Raw genomic sequence first — 26,585 nt, forward strand, 5'->3', positions numbered from 1 at the left:
AAAAAAGCCAAGGTTATCAAGTTAAAATTTTTAGAGAATATAAAAGGGAATCTGGAACTAAATCGGAAAAAAAACTATACATCCAGGGTTCCAAGAGGGCCGATTTGCAGTGTACAAGAAACAATTAATTACTAGACCGAACAGTTGTTCCTTAGAAGGAAGAAACAAAATAGACTATACTTTTTACACTTCCGTTGATTTTTAATTAAAATCAAGTAGTTGCGGGCATCATGGCCAAGGCTAATTGTAGAAAAAAGCCAAGATAAATAGTCCGTATGAGAGGCAAATCTGGCATGAACTTTCAAGTAAATGGTGAAAAAAATGTAAAAATGGTTTATTTATTCAAAATTGTATGTCAACTTCTAAATGAATAAAAAATTAATTTTTGCAAAACGAAGACAAAAGATAAAAACTAAAAACAATGGAATATCTTCAGGAGACTTGACTAAGAACGATAAGAAACTTCACACACATTCTGTTTCCTCTGTTCAGTCCTGTAGAAGAGAAAAAAATATATACTATTTTACTAAACCTATTAGGGAATACGTAGATCACTAAGTGAGCACAATAAGGTGGATTCTGACCCAAGAGAAAAAGACCAACAGCAAACAGCAAATTCAAAAGATTGGTTGGAAAATACTTGGTTTATACCTAGAATATAACTTGGTTTATACCTAGAATATAAAAGCTATAATACAATTTGTACTTTACTGAAAAAAATTCAAATGAATTCACTGAAAAAATGTTTATTGTCAGTTTAATCTACATATGCTGATATTTATTCCTTAAAATCTTAATGAATTTCTTATTTCTTAAAGTTATGAAAGTGAAAACATTTAGAAAATTTTTTTTTAGTAAAGTACAAATTATATTCTAGCTCTCAGAAAGTAAGGAGTTTAGGACCCTACCATATTGATTTCTGCTCGTTTTGAGTTTGAATTTATTTCAATTTTTGTTTGTTTTGGGTTTCAATTATTTATTGATACTGATTTATGGTAGTTGTATGCCTGGTAGATTATTTGATTCTAGTTTTTTTTTTTTCATTTTTGGTTTAATGGAGTTATTTATTTTTTTTAAAAAACTTATTTTGGGCAAAAAGTTTTTTTGACATATTTCTGTTTGTTTTATATTGACATAGTCTTATTCAGGGAAAAAGACTGAGCCTCTTCTGAAGTTAAACAACCATCCATTCCATAAGAACCTTAAATATCCCCTGGGCATAACTTACAACCCTTGCCCCTAATCTCTGGGGTTTGTTTCAACCCTAAAAACCTTGTTATATGATATTTAAACTATTTTGAATAGAATGGCTATCTCAAAATTTCCATAAGACACATTTCGGGACAATACGACGTGTGTGTAGGGTGGAGGGGTAGCTGCCCTCTAATCACTTTGACTCTAAAAAAGAGTACTAGAGCGTCTGATTACCAATCCAATGAGCCCCCTCCAAAGTTTATATGACCACATTTTCTATAAAAAAAACTATATGTCCCCACGGCATAACTTACAACCCTTGCCCTTAGGACTGAGGGGATTTGTTATCCTCAAAGACACAATTTCCAGATATTTTTGATGGGCTGAACAAAATGGCTATATCAAATTGTGCCTTTTGATCACGTTCGACTAATGAAAAGGCACTAGTCTCTCAATTTCCAATCGAATGAGCCCTTTTTGAAGCAGCTACGACAAAACGTTCTATAAAAGCCTTATATACCCCAAGGGCATAACTTATGACCCTTGTCCTTAGGGCTGTGGGGGGATGGTTGTCATCCTCAAAGACATAATTTCCAGACCTTTCAACTACGTTGAACAAAAGGGCCATATCAAAATGTTGATCGGAAATGTTTGGGGAAGTGATGGGTGGGGGGGGGAGAGGCGATTCTCCCTCCGATTACTTTCGACTATTAAAAAGGGCAAAAGCCTTCTTAACTTCCAATCGAAAGATCGCTTTTTGAAGTTTTTAGGACAAGACTTTCCATAAAAACATTATATGCCCCCAGGGCATAACTTACAACCAGGGCATAAGTTACAACCATAGCTCACAGCCCTGAGGGCTGTGAGAGGGTTGTCATACTCGAAGAAAAAAATTTCAGGACCCTTCAACTACGTTCAACAAAATGACTATATCAAACTGTTAACTAAAAGTATTTCTATATATGATTGGCGTGAGGGGAGGGTGGCATTCAATCTCCGATTACTATTGATACTTAATAAGGGCACTAGCCCCCTCAATTCACAAATAAATGAGTTCTTTTTGAAGTTTCTACGACAGCACTGGCAAAGACCTAAGTTCCAAAACTTTCAACTACGTTGAACAAAATTTCCATCTCAAAATTTTGATTGGATGTGTTTGGGGAAATGGTGGGCGTGAGAGGGGTGTTATTTGCATTCCAATCACTTTCGACTATGACAAAGGTTCGAACACTGGAATGTTTTATTTTCGTTTTGCTGACTGTAACGTATTTTATGTGCCCTGGTCTAAAAAAAAACAAAAAACATTTTACCAACATCGTTCTTCACTTAGGCAGCGCTACTGCGCTGTCTATGACTTGCTCACCTAATCCTTGTGTCATAGCCAGACTGGAAAAGAAATTTGTCCAAGAAATGGGATATCGGCTGCACATTTCTTATGGCGTTTTAAGCGCATTGGAAGCTTTTTTTTTTTATGAGATTCCTCATGGCTCCATGTTTTTGAAAATACAAAATTTATTCATATATAGCACAGCAACATATACGTGGCATATATATAAATAGCAACAAACGAGCTCGTATCCAAGGGGGAGTGATCACGGAATGCCTATCCAGTCAAAAAATGAATCTAGCTAAAAGTATCTCGGGAAAAAGAGTGCCACTGATAAATCTTTAGTTTATTTGCAGAAAGTTTCCTTTTTTTCCGTATTAGGCTGCATTTTGTTATTTTTTCGCTTTTTTCTTTATTTATCATTACCTCGTTTGTTACATTTAGTTAAAAAATGGGAAATAAATATTATTAATTCCCTAATTCAAAACCTAATTCCTTCATTCGAAACATCAAGAATTGAAAAGCTTGTTTTATAATTCACATTTGCACCACATTTAATCCCCATATTTATATACGGTATTAATTATCAATTAATATTGTTCGTCAGAAACATTTTTTTAGTGTAATCACTAAATCATTTATTTATAAAAATGACATAATTTTTAGAACTATATAGAACTTTAAAGCCCACGTTTTTACGCCTGGGGCAACAATTTTTTTTTTTTGGGGGGGGGGGGGTTAAAATTCTTTTGACAAGTGGAAAGATAGCATAATCCCTGTGGGCAATATTGTATTGGTCATTCTAAAAACTTGAAATTTCTTTTATGCAAAAGTTTTGACCTTTAAGTAACAATTACTAATTTGAATTTATTTTGCTGCAGCTTTCTGACCTGCATCGCTTAGTAAGTAGGAAAGTAAGTAAAGCATGGCGGTACTAGACCCTCAAGGTATAAACCGGTGGTACTGATCATTTTTTCGTGGTCCTTCAGCCAGGAAGTATAATGGGGAGTTAGAGGCGAGCCTTCCGGTGCTTTCGCATACCCTTTCTGTTTACCTTCCCTAGAATTGTGCAGGTACTCATTTAAAGCTGGGTCGACTCTGGGTGAGCTTACAGAGTCACACCACTGACCACCATCCCAAAGCAAATAACCAGCCACGCGAGGCATCGAACCCGTGCCCCTCGGACAAAGGATTTCCAACACAGCGCGCCAACCACTTAGTCAGGACGTGTTTCACTTAGCTTAAAGCTATCAAATAGGATTCTATCTAATAGGATTACCATTTTATGGCTTTAAAAGTACCTTAATTGTTTACCTGAAAGTTGTTTTGAATGAACGAGAATAGCTTCTTGGGCTGATGTCAACTAGATTTGAATGCTGCGAAGTTTTTTCTTCTTGGATGCTTCACTGCCATCCAGCGACAAGGTTCTCAATCTGGGAAACCAGTTCAAATTCTTCTTCTAAAATAGCAATAAAAGATAGGACTTGGTAAAGAAACAAATATAGAAAAAAGGAGGAATACGAACATTAAAATGAGGTAGGTCTATATTGGTATTATGTACAGAAAAATGATGGGCACAAAAATAAAGTATATGAGGCTGGTGGAGCAAATAACAAACCTAAATCAACTAAAAAAAATATATTAAGTCAGTCTGCTTCTCTAGAAAAAGCTCATGATAGCAAAGCAAGTGACATAGAGGACTATGAATTAGTGAAATCTGGAATGAGAAGAGCAGACATATTACCATTCTTAGCCCCCAATCAATCAAAACAACTGTTCTGCGGAATCAATGCTGCAAAACCCTGTGCTCCTACATGGCTCCTTTAACTTGCTCCTTTATGTGTTTGATCCGCCAGACACGAAACAGCGCATTAAAAAACAACAGGGTATTAAAAGCACCATCTCGAGGAACCATCCATCGTCACTTAAACATTGCGGTCAGATAAAAAAAAAAGGTTAAACGGACACTGCTGTAAGGCCTACAACCCAAGCAAGCTTAAATGTGACTGCTGATCTGCAAAAGAATCTAATTTTATAGGTATCACTGCCTGTTACCATAGGAAGATGAAAAATGAACAGAAATTGAATCACTATATTTCATTGGCAGAAAAAGGGTTTCTGGAGGGAGGGGTATTTTCGACCAAGGAATCAAATTCGTGTTCTTCAATTGCGTAATTATAGTTATAGTCGAGGGTGTCACTACCCCTTTCCCTTTGGGATTAGACCATGGGAATGTGCCTCAGAATCAATAAGCATGCCTAATAGTATTCTTAAAACAAAAATTTGAAGTAATAACAATTTCCATAAAGAGCAACTGTATGTGTTGGAAAAAGTATTTTCTGCCGCAAAGCGACGAAAATGTTCGAAATAAGTTATCAAAAAGAGCAATTGTCCTTATATATGCATCCATGTGAAAACATATTTAAGAGAAAAGAAAAATTAAAGAAAGTATTATGTAGCAAAGAATCTAACTATCTTTGAAATTCAGAATTCGAGAAATTTCATTTTACTAATTCAGTTATAGCCAGAACCCAATATATGGACCACGACTGCCTGTCAATCAAAGCAGTTCATAAGACGTGGCGTCAATAACTACGTAGTTAGACATTGGCGTGAGGCAAAGGTTTTTTGTTTTTAGCTTAACATATTAATGTCTTCAACCCTAATTTAAAACTGGATAAAGAAAATTCCTTTTTGTTAAAATTATAAGCAGACAACAACGTTTAAAGACAGAGATAGTAATAAATATAATAACAAAGTTTTTGCAATTGAAAGTAAAGAACAACTTCAAAACCTAAAACGAACAGGAATTATTATTATATTAAACGGGTAGCCCCTCCACAAGACCTTACTTTTTACGCAAAAATTTCTTATAGAAATTGAAAAAAATATTGTTCTAATTAGGGCTCCAGTCTTTGTGTTTCACTAGTCGTTCTTAAATTATTGGGACAAAAATAAGTCCACCCCCCGGAAATTTCCTTAACCATAGAATATTCTGCCCATGGACAGTTCTCAGAGCGGAACCCCCCCCCTCCCCACTCCCCAAAAGTGTTTGTTTACTTCCCAATAAAAATGTCATACGTAAACAACGAGCTAAATTTATAACTTACAGACCTTTACCCAGGGACTGTGGGAGAGGATTATGTCATCCCCAAAGGCATAGTTACTGAACTTTTGAACTACACTGAAAAAATTCACTATTAAAACATTTTGAAAATTTTCATTCATCTACATTGAGGAAAAGGGAGAGTGGAAGAGGGGCTAGTTGCCCTTCAATCCTTTTGGTCATTTAAAAAGAGCATTTTAACTTTTAATTTCCGTTTGATTGAGCCGTTTTTCGATATTCTAGGACTATAGATAATTTCGGATACCACACTGCCTTTCCATGACGATAAATAAAAGTTCAAATAGGGATAAATTCCTTTTAATAGACAGTGATGATGATAACAGTGATAGAAATTCCCAAAAATACCAGATATTTTGGTCTCATATGCAGTGACCGTCATCAGTAGTAAAACTAAACTAAAACAATTTAAAAGAACAGTTTATATACAAAATCAAATAAAACTACATATTGTTTAATTCTCTAATTCTTTTCAAAGCAAAGGCGGAAGCTAGCCTCTTTAACCTTCTTGGTTTCAGTTCATTAGCATTCAATGATATGACGCTTGGACAGAGGTCAACTACATTGGGTGAATTGAACTTTACTCTGTTAGATTTTAATAAATCATCGTAGATAGAAAATAGCCCAAATTCACCTGTGTCACGATTCAAAGCAATATTCTTGAATAAAATTTTCTTTATTTCAAGAGTTTAACGAAAATTTTGCTTTAAACCCCAATCCCTAAAAATCAAAGAGACATTATCTAACAAAATAAAATGGTCTGGAAAATTAAAAAAATATGTCCTGAAAGTGCTGAAGTAAAATCTTCAGACTTAGAATCTTGCTTTAAAGCCGAAGAAATAGAACTAGAAGCTCATATGTGGGACGTACTAACCAGAATTTGGAAATGAGATTGTTACAGCATAAAGATTCTATTTTTTTAGCTTTAAAGCAAGATTCTAGGTCTGAAGATTTTACTCCAGCCCTTTCAGAACATATTTTCAATTTTCCAGACCATTTTATTTTGTTAATAATAATAATAATAATCTTTATTAGTTCCCTTTATCACACTGCAATAACATAGGTATCGTCAATTTGAAAAAAAAAAAAAATGAAAAGCACAAAAAGACACAACACCAAGAAAACCACAAATGATAAACCATCACCATTGTGATGGTTCACATTCAGGACACTATTGTTGTAACATCTGACGTAGTAGGGCACAAAGGATTTTAGATATCTTGTTGTCGAGTGTGTAGGCGGGCACTCAAACAGTTTTTTTTCCCTCTTTCAGAGTTGCCACCCTTGTTTAGTGTGCCTAGGTCTCTGAAGTAAACGGAGGAAGGATATTTCGGTGTGTGGAGGACTTCAGGATGTCAGCTCTAAACTTCATCAGCCTTTTATGCCTCCTTTCCTCCAGGGTTCGGAGCTTGAGTTGGCTCAGGCTTTGTTCATAGTTTTTATAATTCAGCCCAAGAATTATTTTGCAGGCTCTCTTCTGAATTGTTTCCAGCTCGTTTCTGTGCTTCTCTGTAAGCGACGGGTGCCAGACAGGACAGCCGTACATCATTACGGGCATTATAGCACGAAAGAAAGAGTTGCTCTGTCATTCCAAACCTTCTTAGATTTGCAAAGGATTTTAGAAAACCAGCTGCTTCTGCTGTGATCTCCAAACGAAAGATAATCACTTAATGTGATACCGAGTATTTTTACTGATTTCTTTGTTTGGAGAGGTGCAGATTCATTTATGCTTTTCTTCTTCTTCTTCAGGAAGTTGACATGAATTACACAACTTTTCTCGAGGCTTATCTGGAGCTTCACTTGATCAGCTTGATGTTGAAGCTCTGCAACAAGGGGTATGAGCTGATTGGGAGTTTGTGGAAGAAATTACAGCAGGTTTAGCGAAAAATCATCTGCAAATTTGCGCCTCTGTTTGTGTTGCCTCATCTGTCGGTTGATAACAGTGACAAATAGGATTGGACCTAACTTGCTTCCTTGGACAGCTTCAGACGTGATGTCTTGGAAGTTTGATTTTTCTCCGTTTTCGAGTTGTACGCACTGTTGACGACCAGAAAGGAAACTTGCAATGGTACATAAGAGAAACTGCGAGGCTTCCAAGGCACGGGCTTTATTGATTACAGTCTCATGATTAAGCAGATCGAAAGCTTTCACGAAATCAGAAAGGATTATTTCAGCAAGGGCCTCAGGATTTTCTAGGTGATCTAGTAGATCATGAAGTAATCTGACCAGATAGTGAGTTGTGCTGTGTCCTCGACGAAAACTGAACTGCATAGGATCGATTTTGTGTTCTACTTCTGCTAGTAGCCACTGTAAAATAAAATCTTCTAAGACCTTTGAAATGATTGGCGTCTTTGAGATTGGCTTGAGATCGGATGGTGAGGCTGGTGACGTTTTCTTTGGAATTGGTGTGATAAATGTCTTTTTGAACTTATATAGGAAAATGCCTTCCAGTAGGCCCTGGTTATACACCATAGCCAATGGTGTAGCCAATAGGGGGGAGCATGTATGTATCAGCCTTAAAGGAATTTCACCAGGGTACGAGGCTTTCCTAATTTCTAGGTTTTCAAGTTTTTCTTGGACCTGGGAAACTGTAATAATAGGAATGGTTTCGATTCGACCATTCTGTGGCATAGTCTTGAGGGGAAGCTCTTGGCGGCAAATATTTGAAAAGTGTGCATTAATTTCTTCTGCAGTTACATTCTCTCCTTCCTGGTCTCTCAGGATGGATTTAGACTTCTGCTGTCCCATTAGTTTCCGTACAGTTGTGTGGAACTTTCCTGGGTCACTGGCTGACAACTTAGCAAAAATTTGGTGTCCATACAGACGTCTAGCTTGCTTTAGTAGTCGAACTACTATATTTCTCTTCCGTTTATATTCGTCAGAGTGTGGCTTTGTCTCATAAAGCGTGTCTCGCTCTGCCATTGCTGCTTTAATTGTTAGAGTAACCCATGGTTTATTCTGTGCCCTAATTGTAACTCTCTTTTCAGGGAAGAATCGTTCGTACTCTCGAATTATTTGTTCATAGAAGAGTTCAGTCATGCTGTTTGCGCCTTTGTTTTCGAAAAGACGGAACCAGCATACTGAGTTGAGCCATTCTCTGTAGCCAATTATACCTTCTTCTGTAAGTGGACTGTAGGTGAACTGTGTTGGTTTAGTAGGTTTCATTGTTGACTTTGGCCGTAATATAACTGTTGCATGGTCACTGGTTGAGAGTAGTGCTTCCGCCGAAGGATCTAAGTAGGAATCACCAAGTGTAGTGAAGATCAAGTCAAGAGTGTTTTCTCCCCGTGTTTTCACTTTAACTATTTGATGCAAGGCTGTAGAGCTTTTGATCCAATTTGGCTTGAGGTCGTTGAAGTCCCCACAAAGAAAGATTCCTGCATATGGATATTTTGTTCTGATGAAGTCGCAACTTTGTTGGAGGTATTCCGCTAGTTGTCGACGATATGGTCCTTTTGGTGGGAAATATACCGTGGCGCATATTAATGACGACACTTGCCAAGGTAGGCCTTTTGGTCGTACCCACAGCCAAAAACTTCGATGTTATGGTCCTTTGGTACTGCGACATCCAGAATCCTATGAGGCAAGTTCTTTGCAGCAGAAACCAACACCACCACCGTGCGTCTTGGGATCTCCCAATACACTGCAGCGTGGGGAAATATAACAGGAATACCCATCAATCATGGCCAAGGTAGGAGACAGGATCCATATTTCTGTCATGCACATGATGTCAATGTCATGTTTCCTTAGGAAAACTTCCATATCCTCTGCCTTGTTGTTGAGAGATCGACCATTTGACAGAGCTATTGTCGGAAAACGGTAAGATTGGATTGGTCTTGTATTAAAACTTAGTTTTCTTTGTCCCTCTTTCCAGGCTGCAGGAAGAAGGATCAGGAGTCTCCGGTCCCAGATCGTGAGTACCTGTTGAGGAGGGAGGGATAGTGGGGCATTTCGAATTAGTTTTTGCTATTATCTCCGCATTTAAACAAGTGTTTCCTGTACTATAATACTGGTTGGTTTCAGATAAGGCCCCCCCGTCGATAGGTGACTGTTTGGGTAGCGGTGACCAGGGGGATCCCGTGGCTGGTAATTTGAACGAGATGAGATCCAGGAACTTCGACTTCAATTGCGATTTTGTTTTCGATCGGGTTGGTGGGGGTTTGTTCTTGTATTAATCCAACTATTTTGTTGTTGAAGAAAACCCTGGTAAGGGTTGTTGCTGGTGGTGTCTGAGCCAGTTCTGTAGAAAACTCGCGACCTCCATTTGGTTGATTCTTTCGTTTCCGGTAGGTGGTGGTCTAGGGTAAGTCTCCAGTTTTTTTATGTTATTATTTTATGCTGGTCAGTTTTTGGATTTTAGGTAGGTTCGATGTCTGCATGATAGTGATTGCAGCGGAATCCCCTGTTGCAAGCGACTGCCGTGAATTTTTTGCACTTTTCAGAATGGATCCCTCCGCAATCTCCCGGAGCAATGAGGCAGCCTCTACTTGTTAGGTGATCTTGGCAGATCGGCGGCAGTATTTCTTCATGACTGAGTCGGCATTTTGATCCCCATTTACAGTGACCTTTTTTGAAATAAAAGCACAATTCTTTTGTTATTAGGGTATTTGACTTTGGATTTTTCCTTAAACAGGGGTCAAAGTGGAGGTTTTGAATCGCAGTGGAATTATCTGTTTCGGCATCTACTTCACATGACTCGGTCTGAGCTACTGACTGAACAATTCGCGAAACTTTTATAGTAACTACAAGTTCGAGCGGTTCAGTTATTGTGCCCACACTTAAGGACCTGAGGGATTTCGTGGCCTCACCTAGCTTGTAGCTAATACTTCATTATCGTGGTGCATCGTTGTTGCTGTGTAGGATTTTTGTGGTGTCCATTATGATGGCTTGATATGCTGCGTTGGTTTCGCCAAGTTGAGCAATCAACAATTTTTGCTCATTTATGATTAGATTCTGATCTTGAACGCTTTTTAAAAGAACATCGATCAGGTCTAAGGCTAGTGATTCTGTATTATCATCCCGTTTCACGGGTGTAGATGCTCCTAAGACATGATCCTGTTTCTTGTAGAATTCAAAGAATGTCGTTCCTACTTCATCCCATGATAAGGAGTGGCTTGTTATACTTGCGGAAGGCTCTAGTACCTTTTTCAGCCAAAAGAATTTGTGAACGAATCGGCACTGACTGTTGGGATCTCCGAAGACCGTCTCCCGGGAATAGCAGGGAGAGTCATGTTGATTCTAGTGTTGGTTTTTGAACCATATCTGTAGGAGCTGATTGGCAAGTCAAGTGCATCAATAATGCTGCTAGATGGCGCTCCAACGAAAAATAAATTTAAGCAGGTGCCACCTAAAAGATATGTGCCATTAGTTGGCAAGGTTTTCTCATCAGGATTAGGATTTGAGGTATGCTTATAATTTCAGTCGTGTCTCGGCACTCACCCAGTAAAGACGTACTGCTGATTCAATTCTGTGAATACTTGTGGTTACGATTCAGAGCTTTAAGTTGGATATTTAGAAGGCGTTTATTGGAAAGTGGGGAAATTAAAAGCCCCCCTTGCGTGTAAGTCTTTGTTTAGTGACTTTATTCATTTTCGTAATGGCTCCTTCATCTAACCAGTTTAAGGCAGGTGACATAGCTTTAGCACGATTTGCGGGGTATCTCCTCTGGCCAATCAGGATTATTGAGACGGTGAAGACTGCAAGGGGTTCAACGAAGTATTGGGTATTCTGCTATGGGTCACAAGATCAGCAACTCATCGTAGAGGGCCAAATCGTAGAATACGAGAGTAACAAAGAGAAGGCATACAAGAAAATCACAAAAGGAGTAAAAAAAAGCATTCGAAGAACTTCGTTCTTTTCTGGAAATTTATCTTGATGTATTGAAAAAAGCTAAAAATCAAAGTGACACAAATAAAGACGGATCTGCCAGCAGCGCTTCTGTTGATGTGAGTGGACTTCGAGCTCAATTGGTAGCGTCTGAGCAGGAAATCCCTCAAATGAAAGAAAACATTAGGAAGGATATTCAGCGCAAGGTACAGAAAAAAAACAAATGAACGAGTGGTTGGTAACTTTCCGACGGAAATTATTGTCTCTGAAATCTGTGATGCAATCACTGTGGAATACACCCCCAAATTTTTGCTTCTGGAAAAATCCCTCAAAGGAATCAAGCATCAGATTGATTTACTTTAAGAAAAAGTTTGTAGTTTAGAAAATAAACTGGACGACTTCAAACAAGAGGGGAAACTGGACTCGCTTCTATTTCATGGTGTCAAGCAGCCCGCTACGGTTGACATAAACAGTACCATGCGGAGTGTGATCTGCGAAAAAATGGGCTTTGTAAATATTGCCGACTCCAATATTATTAGTGTACATAGACTGAGCCTGAATAACAACCCGGCAAGCAGACCTGACAGAGTAGCGCCAGTTATAGTGAAGCTCCGTAACAAAGAGATTGCAAAGTCTATCTTCAAAGCTAAGCCTAAACTTGCAAAAAGCCGGATCTTTTTGTGCGAAAACCTTACGCACAAGAAGCGTGATATTTTAAATGCAGTTAGAGATAAATTTGGGAACAAGTGTGTATGGTCCGACCAAGGTCGAATTTTCGTTCGTGAAACTAGCGATTCTTCATCCCGGAGGCTCTGGTCTCTAGAAGAAATCTTCTGAAGCGTGTGTCATTTTTTGCATTTATTATTAGTTAGCATATCTTCATAAGTTTATTCCTGCTTGTAGTAATTTTAGTTACGTATCATTGGTTTTTCATTTATTTTTGCAGTTTAGCATTAGTTTTCCATTCATAGGTTTTGTCCTCCGTCAACCTTAGACATATAATCATTTGTTGTCAGTGAAGTTAAATAATGTTAATCGCTCCGTGTATTAACCCTTCGCATTTGAAGTCGCTTGAAAATAATCCATTTCGTATTGATGACGTATTGTTATCTCGCGTGGCCAATGATCCCGCTGAAGTTAATGTTAGGCCGATGAGGCATAGTAGAGATGTTGATATTATGAATAGTAATGTAATTAATGTGACAAATAGGGATTTATGTATTGGTCAGTGGAACTGTCACATCACGTCGAATTTTTCTGAAGTGTCGAACCTTACTTCATGCTGTGGTAAAATTGATATGTTGGGTATATGCGAATCTTTTCTTACACGGGATAGCTTTCTCCCATCATATACTTTTCCAGGGTACCAGCTGGTTTCAAAATCAAGAAATTCTATGATGCGGGGTGGACTTGCATTTATAATTAAGGATCAAATAAGATACACAGTAAAGAAGGATTTAAATTGTTGGATTGAAGGTCAGATCGAAACATTTTCTATTGAGATTGAAGTTTCGGAGAAGAAAAAGTTGTTAGTTTGTTTAGTATACCGGCCACCTAGTGCTAATCCGGAGGTTTTTCTTTACGATTTTGATAAGTTTATTTCCGATACAGCGGCGACTAAATTGGATCGGGTTTTTATTGGTGATTTTAATTTTAATCTTCTTAATGTAGTTTTAACCTTGATTTTTTAAATCTTATGTTGTCGCACAATTTTTTCCGGTAGCAGAAATACTGACACGGATTACTAGTCAGTCGGCTACCCTTATTGATAATATTTATTCATCGGCGAATCTTATACCAAAAAGCTATTGCGACGTGATCATATGTCCATGTTCTGACCATCTTCCTTTGGGGTGCGTAATTCGGGACACTGGAAAAAAGGTTTTTAAAATGGAGAAAACGACAGTTAGGGATCTTAAGCCGGAAAATCTTAAACAGTTTCAAAAAGAGATAAGTATAGTTTCTTGGGAGGAAGTTATGAATGAAAAAGAAAACGCATCAGTGGCGTTTGACACTTTTTTAAAAATATTGTCACCTATTTATGATAAGTGTTGCCCTGTGAAGGTTGTTCGTAAGAAGAAAAATGTCCCAAAGAAACCGTGGGTGACGAATAAAATTTCGGAAAAAATTAGTGAACGGAACAGACTTTATCAGTTGTACCTTGATTCTCCAACGCAAAAAAACCTTGAAGAATTAAAGAAAATTCGGAACAATGTGAATTCCCTCAGAAGGTCATCAATGAAACATTATTATTCAGAGAAGTTTCGTGATAAAAACGGCGATGTTAAGGAAACTTGGCAAGTGATAAATGAGGCACCCCGTGGTAACAACACTATATACCCAGGGGATGAACTTGTAGTCGGTGAAAAACAAGTTAAAGGTAAGAAAGGTGTTAGTGATGAGTTTTGAAAATATTTTTCAAATGTTGGAATTGATATTAAAAATGATGTTGCTGACCATGGGTATAAAAATGAGGTGTTTATTGATGACCGTGGGAAAAGTCGTTCCATGAAATTGGTAAAGTGCACTCAGTCTGATCTCGAGGACGCACTGAAAAAAATAAAATCGAATTCAGCAGGCATTGACGGTCTTAGCCTTAAGGCATTTAAGGCTGTCGCCGCTTACATTTTGCCTTGTCTTCTTTACTTGGTGAACCTATCTATGAAAAAAGGTCAGTTCCCAGATGCTTTAAAACAAGCAAAAATTATACCTTTACATGAAGGTGGTGACAAAAGAGAAATGTCAAACTGGAGACTTATATCAATTCTGCCACTGTTCTCAAAAATATTTGAAAAGGTTGTTCATAGGAAACTATACTCCTACCTTAATTTTCTTAGATTTTTATATGACATGCAGTTTGGATTCCGAAAATCTCATTCTACTAGTCATGCAGTGCACCACCTTCTTGATTTTTTAAACAATGTATTCGAGAGCGGCTCTACTCCTTTAACTATTTTTATTGATTTTAAGAAAGCTTTTGATACTGTTGATTTTGAGGTGTTGTTAGATAAGATGTCACATTTAGGGATAAAAGGAAATTGGATTGATTGGTTTCGTTCGTATTTGTATGGTAGATCAATGCGAGTAGTAGTGGGAGATATTGTCAGCTCACCTCATCCTGTACTATGTGGAGTACCGCAAGGTTCTGGGTTAGGTCCGCTTTTATATTTAATTTATGTTGACACATTACAGTTCTACATTCCTGATGCCGCCGTAACATCCTTTGCAGATGACACAGCTATAACAATTGCTGGAAAGGCTTTGAGTGAGCTCGTTTCAAAAGCAAATAAAGCGCTACTTGACCTGCATATTTTTACTAGTCTTAGTTGCTTAGCAGTAAATGCAAGTAAAACTAATTACATGATTTTTAGTCGTATTAGAGTTATTGATAATGTTTTTGGTTTAGTTTATTTTAATGGTACGGAGATTAAGCAGATATTTGATACAAGGTATCTTGGTTTTCAGATTGATTGTAATTTACAATTGGAAAAAAACATAGTGAAATTGTATTGGTGAAAGTTGCGCGGGGCTAAGGGCTGATGCGTAGATTTAAACATGTTTTTCCTGTTTCAGTTTTGAAAATTTTATATAATTCGCTTATTCATCCTTACACTGTATACGGTTGTTCTGAGTGAGCTAGTAATTTTGTTGTAAATTTTAAACGGATACAAATTGTGCAGAATAAAGCACTGCCCCTGCTCGGTGATTTTGAAAATTGTGAAAGTACAATGGATTGTTATCACCATTTTAATATTTTAAATGTTGGGCAGTTAAGGGATTATCAGACCAGTATTTTTGTGTATCAGTGTTGGAATAAATTAGCACCAAATTATTTTGTGATGTTTTATCATCGAATTCTGCGCACCATTCTTATGATACAAGGAATTCTGCGGACCTAGTACACGAGAGACGACACACTGCTAGGTCTAGTTTTGTATTTAAGCATGTGGATGTTTCGTTACGGAACAGTCTTCCGGAAAGCACTGTGATGGCTGAGAGTGTGTCCTCTTTTAAAAATAGGTTAAAGAATTCCTTAATGAATAAGGATGGGTGAGGGGAGGGGGAGGGGCTGTATTCTGTCTTCTATCTTGTGTAAGTATTGGTTCGCAGTTTCCATGAGGTTTATTTCTTATTTATTTATATGATTGCATTTCTTTTTTCAATATATATGTAATAAGTGAGTAAAATAGTGAGTCCTGCCACAAACAAATTTGTATAGATTTTCACGTGGTAGGTCTGTTTGATATGTTTTTTTTTGTGAATATTGGTATTTAATAAAAATAAATTTTCTCTCTTCTCTCGAATCTACCTTGGAAAGTCCAGCGGGTTTGATTCGCTCGCATTCGTCCCTTGGGGTCAAGCTTTTGGGCTTGACACGGCACGACTGACAAAACCACTTGAGTCCTTTTTTATATCAGTCTGTCTGTCCTTTATTGTCATGTCACTACATGTTGCGTGAACGTATTTCTCACACTCGCAGCATTGTATAGAGTTTGTGGTCACTTCTTTGTTTCACAGAAGACAGAAAATAGGAGTCCCAGGTGTTTTTACCACTCTCCTCACCATATTTTTATATTCGGGCCAGATGGCCGACTAGATGTGTAAGAATTTAAAATTCCAATTTAAAATTTTTGAGTATGTTCAATCAAGATCCTTAGTGGATATTCATATGTACAATTACGTTTGTTTTATCACGGTTTTCCCTCTAAGTTGTAGCACCTTTCGCTTTTTAATGTAGCATACCAGTCGCTTATTATATAAAGCTAATAGTTTAATCAGAGAAAAGTTGGTGAAAAAATAAAAGAGAAACGTCAGTTTCTGCTCACCTATTCCCTACAATTTAAAGGAGACAATTCCTGGCAGGTACACCGGCTCTTGCGACAGGCAACTGCCCCTCTTCTGCCTTTTATGCACAAACCAGGGTAATATATAAAAAATTCAGTTTCAAATCGCTCGTGCGTGCCGTAGCATCGGGTCTTTTACGTCGAGGAAAACAAGGGAAGCGTAGAGCCCCGCTACCCATTCCCCACAGTTTAAGAGTCAAAGGACCCGGCAGGTACCTCTACGGCTGTTGCAACAGAGACCCTCCCCTCTTCTGCTCGTTTTCCTTCCAAGAAGAAAAAATGCGCGAATATCGCCGAAAATGTGCGAAAAACGATTGAGACAAAGTGATCTGTGGGAATGAAATTTAGTGTCTGCCAGCTGTGCACTATTGATAACTGCTAATTTGGAAGAAGAAGAGTCACTTTGAATATAGCCTATTAACTGTTCTTACAAACAGAAACAGCTGTTTTTTTGTTTTTGTTTTTTTTTAATTAGATTTGAGCACAAAAGCCAATACCCATGGCAATAGAAAATAAAATATCACCAGCTTCTAAGTCCAGGTAAGCCTAGTCCAACCATAAGGAAATACACTTAAGATGATACTTAAGGATAGATATGAGTAGAAAATGATATATATAAGTAGAAATAAATGTTTTGTCCCACAAGATTTTCCAAAAATTCTGGATCTGAATTTTACACCACCAAATTGCTGTTGTTGTTTTGATTATCTTTTCGATAATGTCTCTTTGATTTCTATGGATCGGGGTTTAAAGCAAAAATTTCGGAAAACTCTTGAAATAAAGAAAATCTTATTCAAGAATATTGCTTTGAATCGTGGCACAGGTTAATTTAGGCTAAATTCTATCTACGATAACTTATTCAAATCTGACAGAGTAAAGTTCAATTCACCCAATGTAGTTGAACCCTGTCCAAGTGTCATATCATTGAACGCTAATGAACCGAATCCAAGAAGGTCAAATAGGATAGGTTCTGCCTTTGCTTTGAAAAGAATTAGAGAATTAAACAATAAGTGTTTTTATTTGATTTTGTACATAAACTATTGTTATAAATTGTTTTAGTTTAGTTTTACTACTGATGATGGTCACTGCATATGTGACCGAAATATCTGGTATTTTTGTGAATTTCTATCACTGTTATCATCACCACTATCTATTAAAAGGATCTTATCCCTATTTGAACCTTTCTTTATTATTATTCCAGGACTATTGGTTCGATGCGATTACCCCTGGGAAAAATAAATGAAAAAACACGCATCCGTAGTCTTTCTTGTGGTAAAATTCAGAATTCCATTTTTGCAGATGGGAGCTTGAAACTTCTAAGTTAAGGTTCTCAGGAACGCTGAATTTAATGATGTGATTATCGTTAAAATTCCTTGATTTTTATGGGTGTCTTCCCCTTTTTTCCCAAATTATTCATTAATCTAATACCGGACTCGAAGCTAAACAGAAGTGCGATTTGATTGCGATGGCTGATTCCCTAAAGGCAGTCACTTTACCTCTACATTCCCTTCGTTAACCAACGACGTGAGGGCGATTTAGAATCAAATTTAGAATTTTAATTTTTTGTAAGTAATTTTTGCTAGGTTAAAATTTCTTACTTGAATCATTCCAGCCACATAGCTCTCAGGGCCAGTAAATTGAGTCGGATCTTTCGTCTTTAATAAGGAAGAATAGGTAGTGCCACATATTATGCTGATTGTGAATGTGGTATTTGAAGGTAACAGACTTGTTGTCAAATGAGCTCCGCTCCAGTCCTATAAAAATGTTTCACATTATGAAATGTTTAATCAACATAAATTCACTAAGAAAATCATTTAGGAGGGGGAATTCATCCCCTGAAGATGTCCATGAAAACATTGAAAAAAGAGGTTTTTTAACTATTGTAAATCCCTCCGTCCAAATTTGGTCCATTTTTTTGGACATAAATGATTTCAGACAAACCCACCTCCTCTTTCTTATAAAAGTGAAAAAAGGAGATTAGGCCAATTCAATTAAACACACACTCACATAGAATCAATTGATACAGACAGAATGACACAAACATCGATTTATTTTGACATTTCATGTGAAGGGCATTAGTACAAAGACCTTCCCCCAAGGACAAGCCTGCTTGAGAGTACCGCTTATACAATTATTCCTAAATCAATTGGTAAGACCATATCCAGCATCTTTGTTGGAGAGGAGAGGGTTACAAAAAAAAAAAAATTCTCGTGGACAAATATTACATAAGACAAAGATACATTAGACGTATTTTTATTAAGTTTGTACATGTCAGACAAAAATTTCAAGGAGGGTTCAAACCGGGTACCTCCCCTCCCTCCCTCTTGATACGGCACTGACGATCAGTGGAACAATTTTTACTCACTAAATTAAGAGCTACTCATTTCGCAAACATATGCAGAGTATAAACTTGATTAATGCAGTGGAGCATAATGTTTTTGGTTCATCCTAGTTGTTTCTATAGAATAGAATATGATTTATTGGCTAAAATAGCACAGAAGCTAGCATAGGCACGTCAGAACAATTACAATAATATAAGAGATATTAGGGGATAAACATAAAACAAAAAATTAAATAAATTATTAAATTAGGAATCAAAATGTGCCAAAATAGCACAAAAGCTACCATAAGCACGTCAGAACAAATACAATAATAAAACAGACGTTAGGGAATAAATATAAAACAGAAGTTGAATCAATTATTAAAATTGGAAACAAAATATGGGACAAAAGAGATTTTGTACCTCATGGTCAACATTTGTGGACACAGGTCCAGTTGGGTATTTGGAGCTCTACGAGTACTTGAGTCTTGTATTAGGAAGGATTGGGAGATTTTCTTTAAAGGGAGGGAGAAAACGTCGATGATAGTCAAAACTAAGGCACTTGTGACCAAAGTTTGAGGTAAGGATGTGACGTCGTGATTCCAATGTTGCAAGTCCAAGTCTAGCCAAACCTTCATTGTATGTAGTATAGACCGTCCCGAGTATAATATTTATTGCTCTTTTTTGAATACTTGTAATTTTATAACATTGGTCTTTGGTCAACCCAGAGTGCCAGACAGGCCAAGCACATTCCAGACAGGATATTATATAGGAACAATAAATTATTTGAAGGTTTTGAATTGATATGGAGAACCGTTTGAGGAGAAAGAAAGATTTAAGGAGAAAACTATCAGATTTAAATAAGTGGGAAATAAATTTGAATGAATTTACTGAAAAAATGAGCAATCTAAGTTTAATATACATATGCTGAGATTTATTCCTTAAAATCTTAATTAATTTTTATTTCTTAAAGTTACAAAAGTGAAAACTTTTAAAAGAACTTTTTTCAGTAAAATATAAATTATATTCTGGCTTTTAGAGAGCATAGGGATTAAAACCCTACTCAGATTAATTTCTGCTCGTTTTGAGTTTGATATGGAGAACCGTTTGAGAAGAGAGAAAGATTTAAGGAGAAAACTACCAGATTTAAATAAGTGAGAAATAAATTTAAACGAATTTACTGAAAAAATGTGCAATCTAAGTTTAATATACATATGCTGATATTTATTCCTTAAAATCTTAATTAATTTTTATTTCTTAAAGTTACAAAAGTGAAAACATTTAAAAGAACTGTTTTCAGTAGAGTATGAATTATATTCTGGCTCTTAGAAATCGTAGTGTTTAGAACCCTACTCAGATTAATTTCTGCTCGTTTTGAGTTTGACTTATTTTAATTTCTGCTTGTTTTGGGTTTCATTTATAAATTGATACTGATTTGTGATAGTTGTATGCTCGGTAGATTATTTGATTCTATTTTTGTTCATTTTTGGTTTAATGATGTTCTTTACTTTTTTTGAAAAATTAATTTTGTAAAAAAGTTTTTTGATTAATTTCTGTTCGTTTTATATTGACATAGTTTTTTTTTCAGGGAGAAAGACTGAGCCTCTACTGGAGTTAAACAATCATCCCTTCCATAAAAAAAACCGTAATACCCCCTGGGCATAGCTTACAACACTTGCCCCTAATCTTTGGGGTTTGTTTCAACCCCAAAAGCCATGCTATATGATATTTGGACTATTTTGAATAAAATGGCTATCTCGAAATTTCTATTAGACGCATTTCGGGACAATATGACGTATGTGTAGGGGGGAGAGGGCTCTGATCACTTTGAGTCTTAAAAAGGGCACTAGAGCGTCTGATTACCAATCTAATGAGCCCCTTTTGAAGTTTATATGAGACACTTTCTATAAAAACCCTATATGTCCCCAGGGCAAAACTTACAACCCTTGCCCTGAGGGCTGGGGGGGGGGGATTTGTGATCCTCAAAGATATAATTTCAAGACCTTTCTAACAGGCTTAACAAAATGGCTATATAAAAATGTAGATTAGATGTGTTTGGGGAAATGGTGGGCGTGAGAGGGGGGTTAGTTTGTCATCCCTTTTGACTATTAAAAAGGACTCTAGCCCTTTCAATTTCCAATCGAATGAGCCCTTTTTGAAGTTTCTACGACAACTCCTTCTATAAAAACTTCATATGCCCCTAGGGCATAACTTACAACCCTTGTCCTGGGGACTGTGGGGGGGGGGGGGGTTGTCATCCTCAAAGACCTAATTTAGAGAACTTTCAACTATGTTAAAAAATACTATCTCAAAATATTGATTGTATGTTTCGGGAAATGGTGGGCGTGAGAGAGGGGTTAGTTGCCCTCCAATTACTTTCTACTATTAAAAAGGGCTCTAGCCCTTTCAATTTCCAGCCGAGTTAGTACTTATTAAAAGTTTTATGAAGATACGTTCTCTAACAGGCTTATGGGACCTTCGTGTATAACTTACAACCACTGCCCTACGGGCTTTGGGGATGGGGTGGGGGGTTCTCATCCTTAAAGTCCTAATTTCCAAAACTTTCAACAATGTTGAACAAAATGGCTATCTTAAAATTTTGATTGGATGTGTTTGGGGAAAAGGTGGGCATGAGAGGGGTGTTGGTTGCCTTCCAATCACTTTCACTTTCTAAAAAGAGCCCTAGCCTTTTGAATTTCCAATCGAATGAGTCCTTTTTGAAGCTTCTACAACAAAGCTTTCAATAAAAAACCTTATATGCCCCCAAGGCATAACTCATAACCCTTGCCCTGAAGACTGTGGGGGAGTGTCCGGCTCAAAGATATAATTTTCAGAACTTTCAACTGCAATGAACAAAATGGTTATCTCAAAACGTTGATTGGATGTGTTTGGGGAAATGGTGGCCGTGGAAGGGGTTAGTTGCCTTCCAATCATTTTCAAATATTGAGAAGGGCACTAGCCATTTCAATTTCCAACTGAGTGAGCCGTTTTGGAAGTTTCTACCACAACTCTTTCTATAAGAATCTTATATGACCCCAGGGCATAACTTATTACCCTTTCCCTGAGGGCTGTGGAGGGGAGGAGGATGTCATCTTCAAAGACATAATTTTCAGAACTTTCAACTATGTTGAACAAAAAGGCTATCTCAAACTTTTGATTGAATGTGTTTGGAGAAAAGGTGGGCGTGAGAGGGGGTTAGTTGCCCTCCAATCACTTTTGACTATTAAAAAGGGCAGTAGCCCTTTGAATTTCAAATCAAATGAGTCCTTGTTGAAGCTTCTACAACAATGCTATCTATAAAAATTGTATATGCCCTCAGGGCATAACTTACAACCCTTGCCCTGAGGGTTGTGGGGGAGTATCCTCCTCGAAAACACAATTTCTATCTGGAAATCAACTACGCTGAACAAAATGGCAATCTCAAATTTTTGACTGGATTCTTTTGGGGAAATGGTGGGCATGGAAGGGTTGTTAGTTGCCTTCCAATCACTTTCAACTATTAAAAAGGGAACAAGCTATTCCAATTTCCTGTCGAATAAGCTCTTTTCGAAGTTTCTACGACAACTCCTTCAATACGAAGTTCCCTGATCTAAAACCCAACAAAAATAAATAAATAAATAATACATTGTGCCATATCGTTCTTTACTTAGGCAGCGCTATTGCACTGACTATGACAACTCATTCTGCTACGGGTGGCCTCGATTGCTGCTACTGAAAATTTTCCCAACACTTGAGTCACTTATTTATCAGTTTCTTCTTTATGCAAACCTTGGAGGTTGAACATAACTTGTTTTACCACCAATTGAAGTTAAGTCTGTTTAAAAAGGAAATAAGAAATTTATGGAGGGTGAGGAATGACAATAAAAAAGCCGTGGTATACACAAATATGGGAATACCGCAAGGATACTTAGTTGGAGGGGATTAAAAACTGGAGGTTTCTACCCTGGACACGTACCTACTGATTAACATTCTTAGCTAAAGGTTTATGCCAGCCCATAGGCCTGATGTTCCATTTTAGAATGGGGAAGGAAATCCGTTGACTAAATAAATTCCCGCGTCTGGTCCCAATATATGTTATCCTAAGGTCCTTTGAAATAAAAATTAAAAGATGCTAATTCCCATTATGAATAAGGATTAGTGGTTACTTAAAAAAAGATACTAGCACAAATTACTAGGTACGTAATCGTAAGTAATTGCAAATTACCAACAAACTACTTGTGTCAGTAATTACACAAATAACTTACAAAAATGAAGAAAAGAAACTTACCATATATAAAACATGAATTTTTCAGGATCTTTTCTTTTTCATCCTTCTCAGCACGTAACTCAGCAAACCTGTCAGTGATGAGACCAGATATGATGTTCAACATTATCACAAATAGATTGAGGTAGTTCAGCATATCGTACATAACCCGGTATACGTATTTAGGTTTCTAAAAACAAAGAGAAATAAACTAAATAATCCGAATCATACAAACGAAAAAGACAGAGAGAGAGAGAGAGAGCAGAGAGAGAGAGAGAGAGAGAGAGAGAGAGAGAGAGAGAGAGAGAGAGAGAGAGAGAGAGAGAGAGAGAGAGAGAGAGAGAGAGAGAGAGAGACATAAGAGAGAGAGATAGAGAGAGAGAGAGACAGAGAGAGAGAGAGAGAGAGAGAGAGAGAGAGAGAGAGAGAGAGAGAGAGAGAGAGAGAGAGAGAGAGAGAGGAGAGAGAGATAAATGGCTGGGCCAACTCAGCTGGTTAATTTAATAAGTAGTAGTTTTGCCATATAAGAAGTATTAAAGATTAATAATTATGTTTTTATTATGTATATATATATATAAATTTCTGGTTATTTTTTATTCAGGATGCTATAAATGAGTCGTCGGCGTGAATATTCAAAAAGAATATTTAACAAAAGAGAAAAATAATATTTAGCAAAATAAAATTAAAACATTTTATTTATCATAAAGTTCTTGGCTAAATAAAATAACCATAATAAAACTAAAAAAGTTGTTCAATTTATTCAGATACTCAGAAAGAAAATTCCTAGGATCTTTAGCAATTTAAGGTATGGGTTATTGTAGATTAACCTAAGTTTAATAATGCCTAAAGAAGTATCTAGAATTAATCGAACGAATCTAGAATGGATCGAAGGAATCCTCCATGAATCTAGGACATCTTTTTCCAGAAATTAAGGTCCAAATCATGCTTATAATTCAGGGGAAAAACAGGACATTAGCCAGAAAATTCATTTACAAAGTTCTAAAAATATATATATAATACTAAAATAACCCAGTCAAAAAAGTCAGTACATATCTCTATAGCAGGGGTCGGTCGCAAGAAAAAGCTTAGGAAAAACGAAATTGGTCATTTCATAAATAGAAAAGTGACAACTCGAAGGCGGTCAGTGCCTAGGTCAAATGCATTCACGAGAATACATTCTAGGGCCCGGTCAATTTGTTTATCAGATATCAGAAAAAAATATTCAGATATCACCTGATTTTTTTATTTTTTTTATCCCATGCCCACTTATCCAGAAGACGGCGCCAGATTTCATCAGGCAATTTTTGTTTGGCCGGTACTTGGGATTGGAGCCAACAGCACATGGTGGAGAGAGCAGCAGAAGTGAGTCAAATGAAGCCAAACTATATTTGTTGTAAATAATGTTGTCAAATTCGAGCAGCAATGTTAGAAATGTATGGTGAGTTCAAGAACGGACAACCAGCAAAGTTGTTCTTGCTTCTCACCTCCATCCCAGATAAAAGCACCCGATAAAAGCCCCAACCCCTAAATCAAGAAGTACTCCGTAATACTACAAAGTAACTACAAGAAGAAATACAGTCAGACATTGCAAGAAATAAAAGTAGCCACAGGTAAAGAGGAGGAGGATAACCAAAAATGAAGGAGAGTAGACGCAGCAAGTTTGATTGACTGCCTGTTTGATAAAATGCTTGTTGAGGAACTGGAAAGGTACATGAATGAGGCTGTCACTGACAGAAAAAAAGGTCCATTATAAAAAAAAGTGGTGAAATAACAGCAGTCGTTTCAAAAAACTACCAAAAATTGCTCAGAAACATCTTTGCTGTCCACCCTCTTCTGTCCCAAGCAGAAGTGTTAAGCATAGTTGGGGCCATTTATGACGACAGACGAAGGTCTGTAAAAGGAGAAAATACTGGAAAATTTTGCTTTCAGCATTACAACTTGCCCCAGTTAGACTGGACGTTAAGCATTGTCCCGACTAGAGCTTTATTTAGTTTTTTTTTCTAAGTCTCTTTTGCATTAATTGGTATCAACAGTGGATTTTTGAGGCTGTTCTTTTGTGTGCAATAGAATAGGAAAAGAATATGAGTAACTGAAAAGATAGTAAATACTATTATTTAAACAAAATCGCAGATATATTTTAACTGGTTTTTTCTACTTTTTTTCTTTGTGATGAATTACTTGATTTCTTTTTCAGAAAAAGTAGTTCAACCAATTCAACTTCTGAAATTTCTCTTCTTGACGAAGATGTTTTAGTGCTAATCCCAATATGCTCTAAGCTATTTATCATAAAATGGTCCAAAAACTGGAGCAACATACCTCTTTGCGGATTTCTCCAAGAACATCACCGATACCTCCACCAGCTCTTATTCCTTGGTGCAGAGAAAAAATGAAAAACTGGCCCAAAGAACTGAAAAATCCATCTTTCGGTTGAGAATCATCTTGAAATAATAAGAATCCAACAACTGAAAACAGGTACACCATAAGGAAGCTAAAAAAGACAGTTAGACTAATCAATCCTCCAGTTTTCTTTAAAGATTGAATGACGTTCTTTAATGTTCCTTCCGAATCAAATCCAAAGAAGTACATCCAAACATCTAAGAGCTGAAAAAAATGAGCAGAAAGCATTGAAATAAAAAAAAAAAAAACGAGAAAAACAAGTTTGAATGTGTGTGTGTTTCTGTGTGTGTGTGTGTGTGTGTGTATGTGTCTGTCTGGGTGTGTATGTGTCTGTACACGTGTCTGTGTGTGTGTATCTGACACGTGTGTGTGTGTGTATCTGTGTTTGTGTGTGTACCTGTGTGTATGTGTGTGTGTGTGGGTGAGTGCGTGTGGGTGTGCGTGTTTGTGTGTGAGTGCGTGTGTTTGTGTGTGCGTGCGTTTTGTGTGTTTGTATGTGCTTGTGTGTGTGTGTGTGTTTCTGTGTATGTCTGTGTGTGTATGTGCCTGTCTGTGCGTGTGTCTGTGTGTGTGTGTCTGTACACGTGTCTGTGTGTATCTGTGTTTGTGTGTGTACCTGTGTGTGTGTGTGTGTGAGTTTGTTTGTGTGTGCGTGCGTGTGTGTGTGTGTGCGTGCGTGTTTGTGTGTGCGTGCGTGTTGTGTGTATGTATGTGCTTGTGTCTGTGTGTGTGCATGTCTGTGTGTATGTTTCTGTTTGTGTGTGTGTGAGTGTCTGTTTGTGTGAGTGTGTGTGTCTGTTTGTGTGTGTTTGCGTATGTGTGTGTGTCTGTGTCTCTGTATGTGTGTTTCTGTGTCTGTGTGTGATTCTGTGTCTGTGTCTCTGTATGTATGTCTGTGTCTCTGTATGTATGTCTGTGTGTGTGTGTGTGTGTGTGTGTGTGTGTGTCTGTGTTTTTCTGTGTCTGTCTGAAGGTATGTCTGAGTCTCTGTGTGTCTGTCTTTGTGTCTGTCTGTGTTTGTGTATGAGTATTTGTGTGTGTGTGTGTGTCTGTGTGTGTCTGCGTATGTGTGTGTGTTTGTGTGTGTGTGTCTGTCTGGGTGTGTGTCACTGTGTGTGTGTGTGTCTGTGTGTGTGTGTCTGTACACGTGTCTATGTGTGTGTGTATCTGTGTTTGTGTGTGTGTCTGTGTGTTGGTGTGTCTTTGTGTGTGTGTCTGTGTCTTTGTGTCTTTGTGTGTTGGTGTGTGTGTGTGTGTGTGTGTGTGTGTGTCTCTCTCTGAGCGTCTCACTCTGTGTCTCTGTTTGTCTG

At 37.3% G+C, this 26,585-nt stretch overlaps 2 protein-coding genes across 5 annotated transcripts in view; both read right to left on the reverse strand.

The window, feature by feature from the left end:
* Positions 1 to 326: 326 nt before the first annotated feature.
* The window catches only part of LOC148951404 (uncharacterized), a 53,485-nt gene continuing 27,226 nt past the window's right edge, over positions 327 to 26,585 (reverse strand). Inside the window, exons 5-9 of one of the 4 annotated variants that reach the window (XR_016141911.1) lie at positions 25,195 to 25,479; positions 22,903 to 23,068; positions 17,914 to 18,069; positions 3,823 to 3,980; positions 327 to 494 (exon numbers count right to left, since the gene is read on the reverse strand). The gene's annotated coding sequence lies outside the window, so the exon portion shown is untranslated. Of the gene's footprint in view, positions 495 to 3,822; positions 3,981 to 17,913; positions 18,070 to 22,902; positions 23,069 to 25,077; positions 25,480 to 26,585 lie in introns of those variants that run through there. The other 3 variants (XR_016141909.1, XR_016141910.1, XM_089090853.1) reach the window with 3 other exon arrangements.
* LOC148951405 (uncharacterized) lies at positions 7,512 to 8,810 on the reverse strand. Its single transcript, XM_089091090.1, has one exon. The coding sequence runs from the start codon at positions 8,808 to 8,810 to the stop codon at positions 7,512 to 7,514; it is 1,299 nt and encodes a 432-aa protein (XP_088947216.1).

This window comes from Artemia sp. Qi Xiang Cuo, chromosome 6 (assembly GCF_049724085.1).
Source record: "Artemia sp. Qi Xiang Cuo chromosome 6, ASM4972408v1, whole genome shotgun sequence".
NCBI classification, from domain to species: Eukaryota; Metazoa; Arthropoda; class Branchiopoda; order Anostraca; family Artemiidae; genus Artemia; species Artemia sp. Qi Xiang Cuo.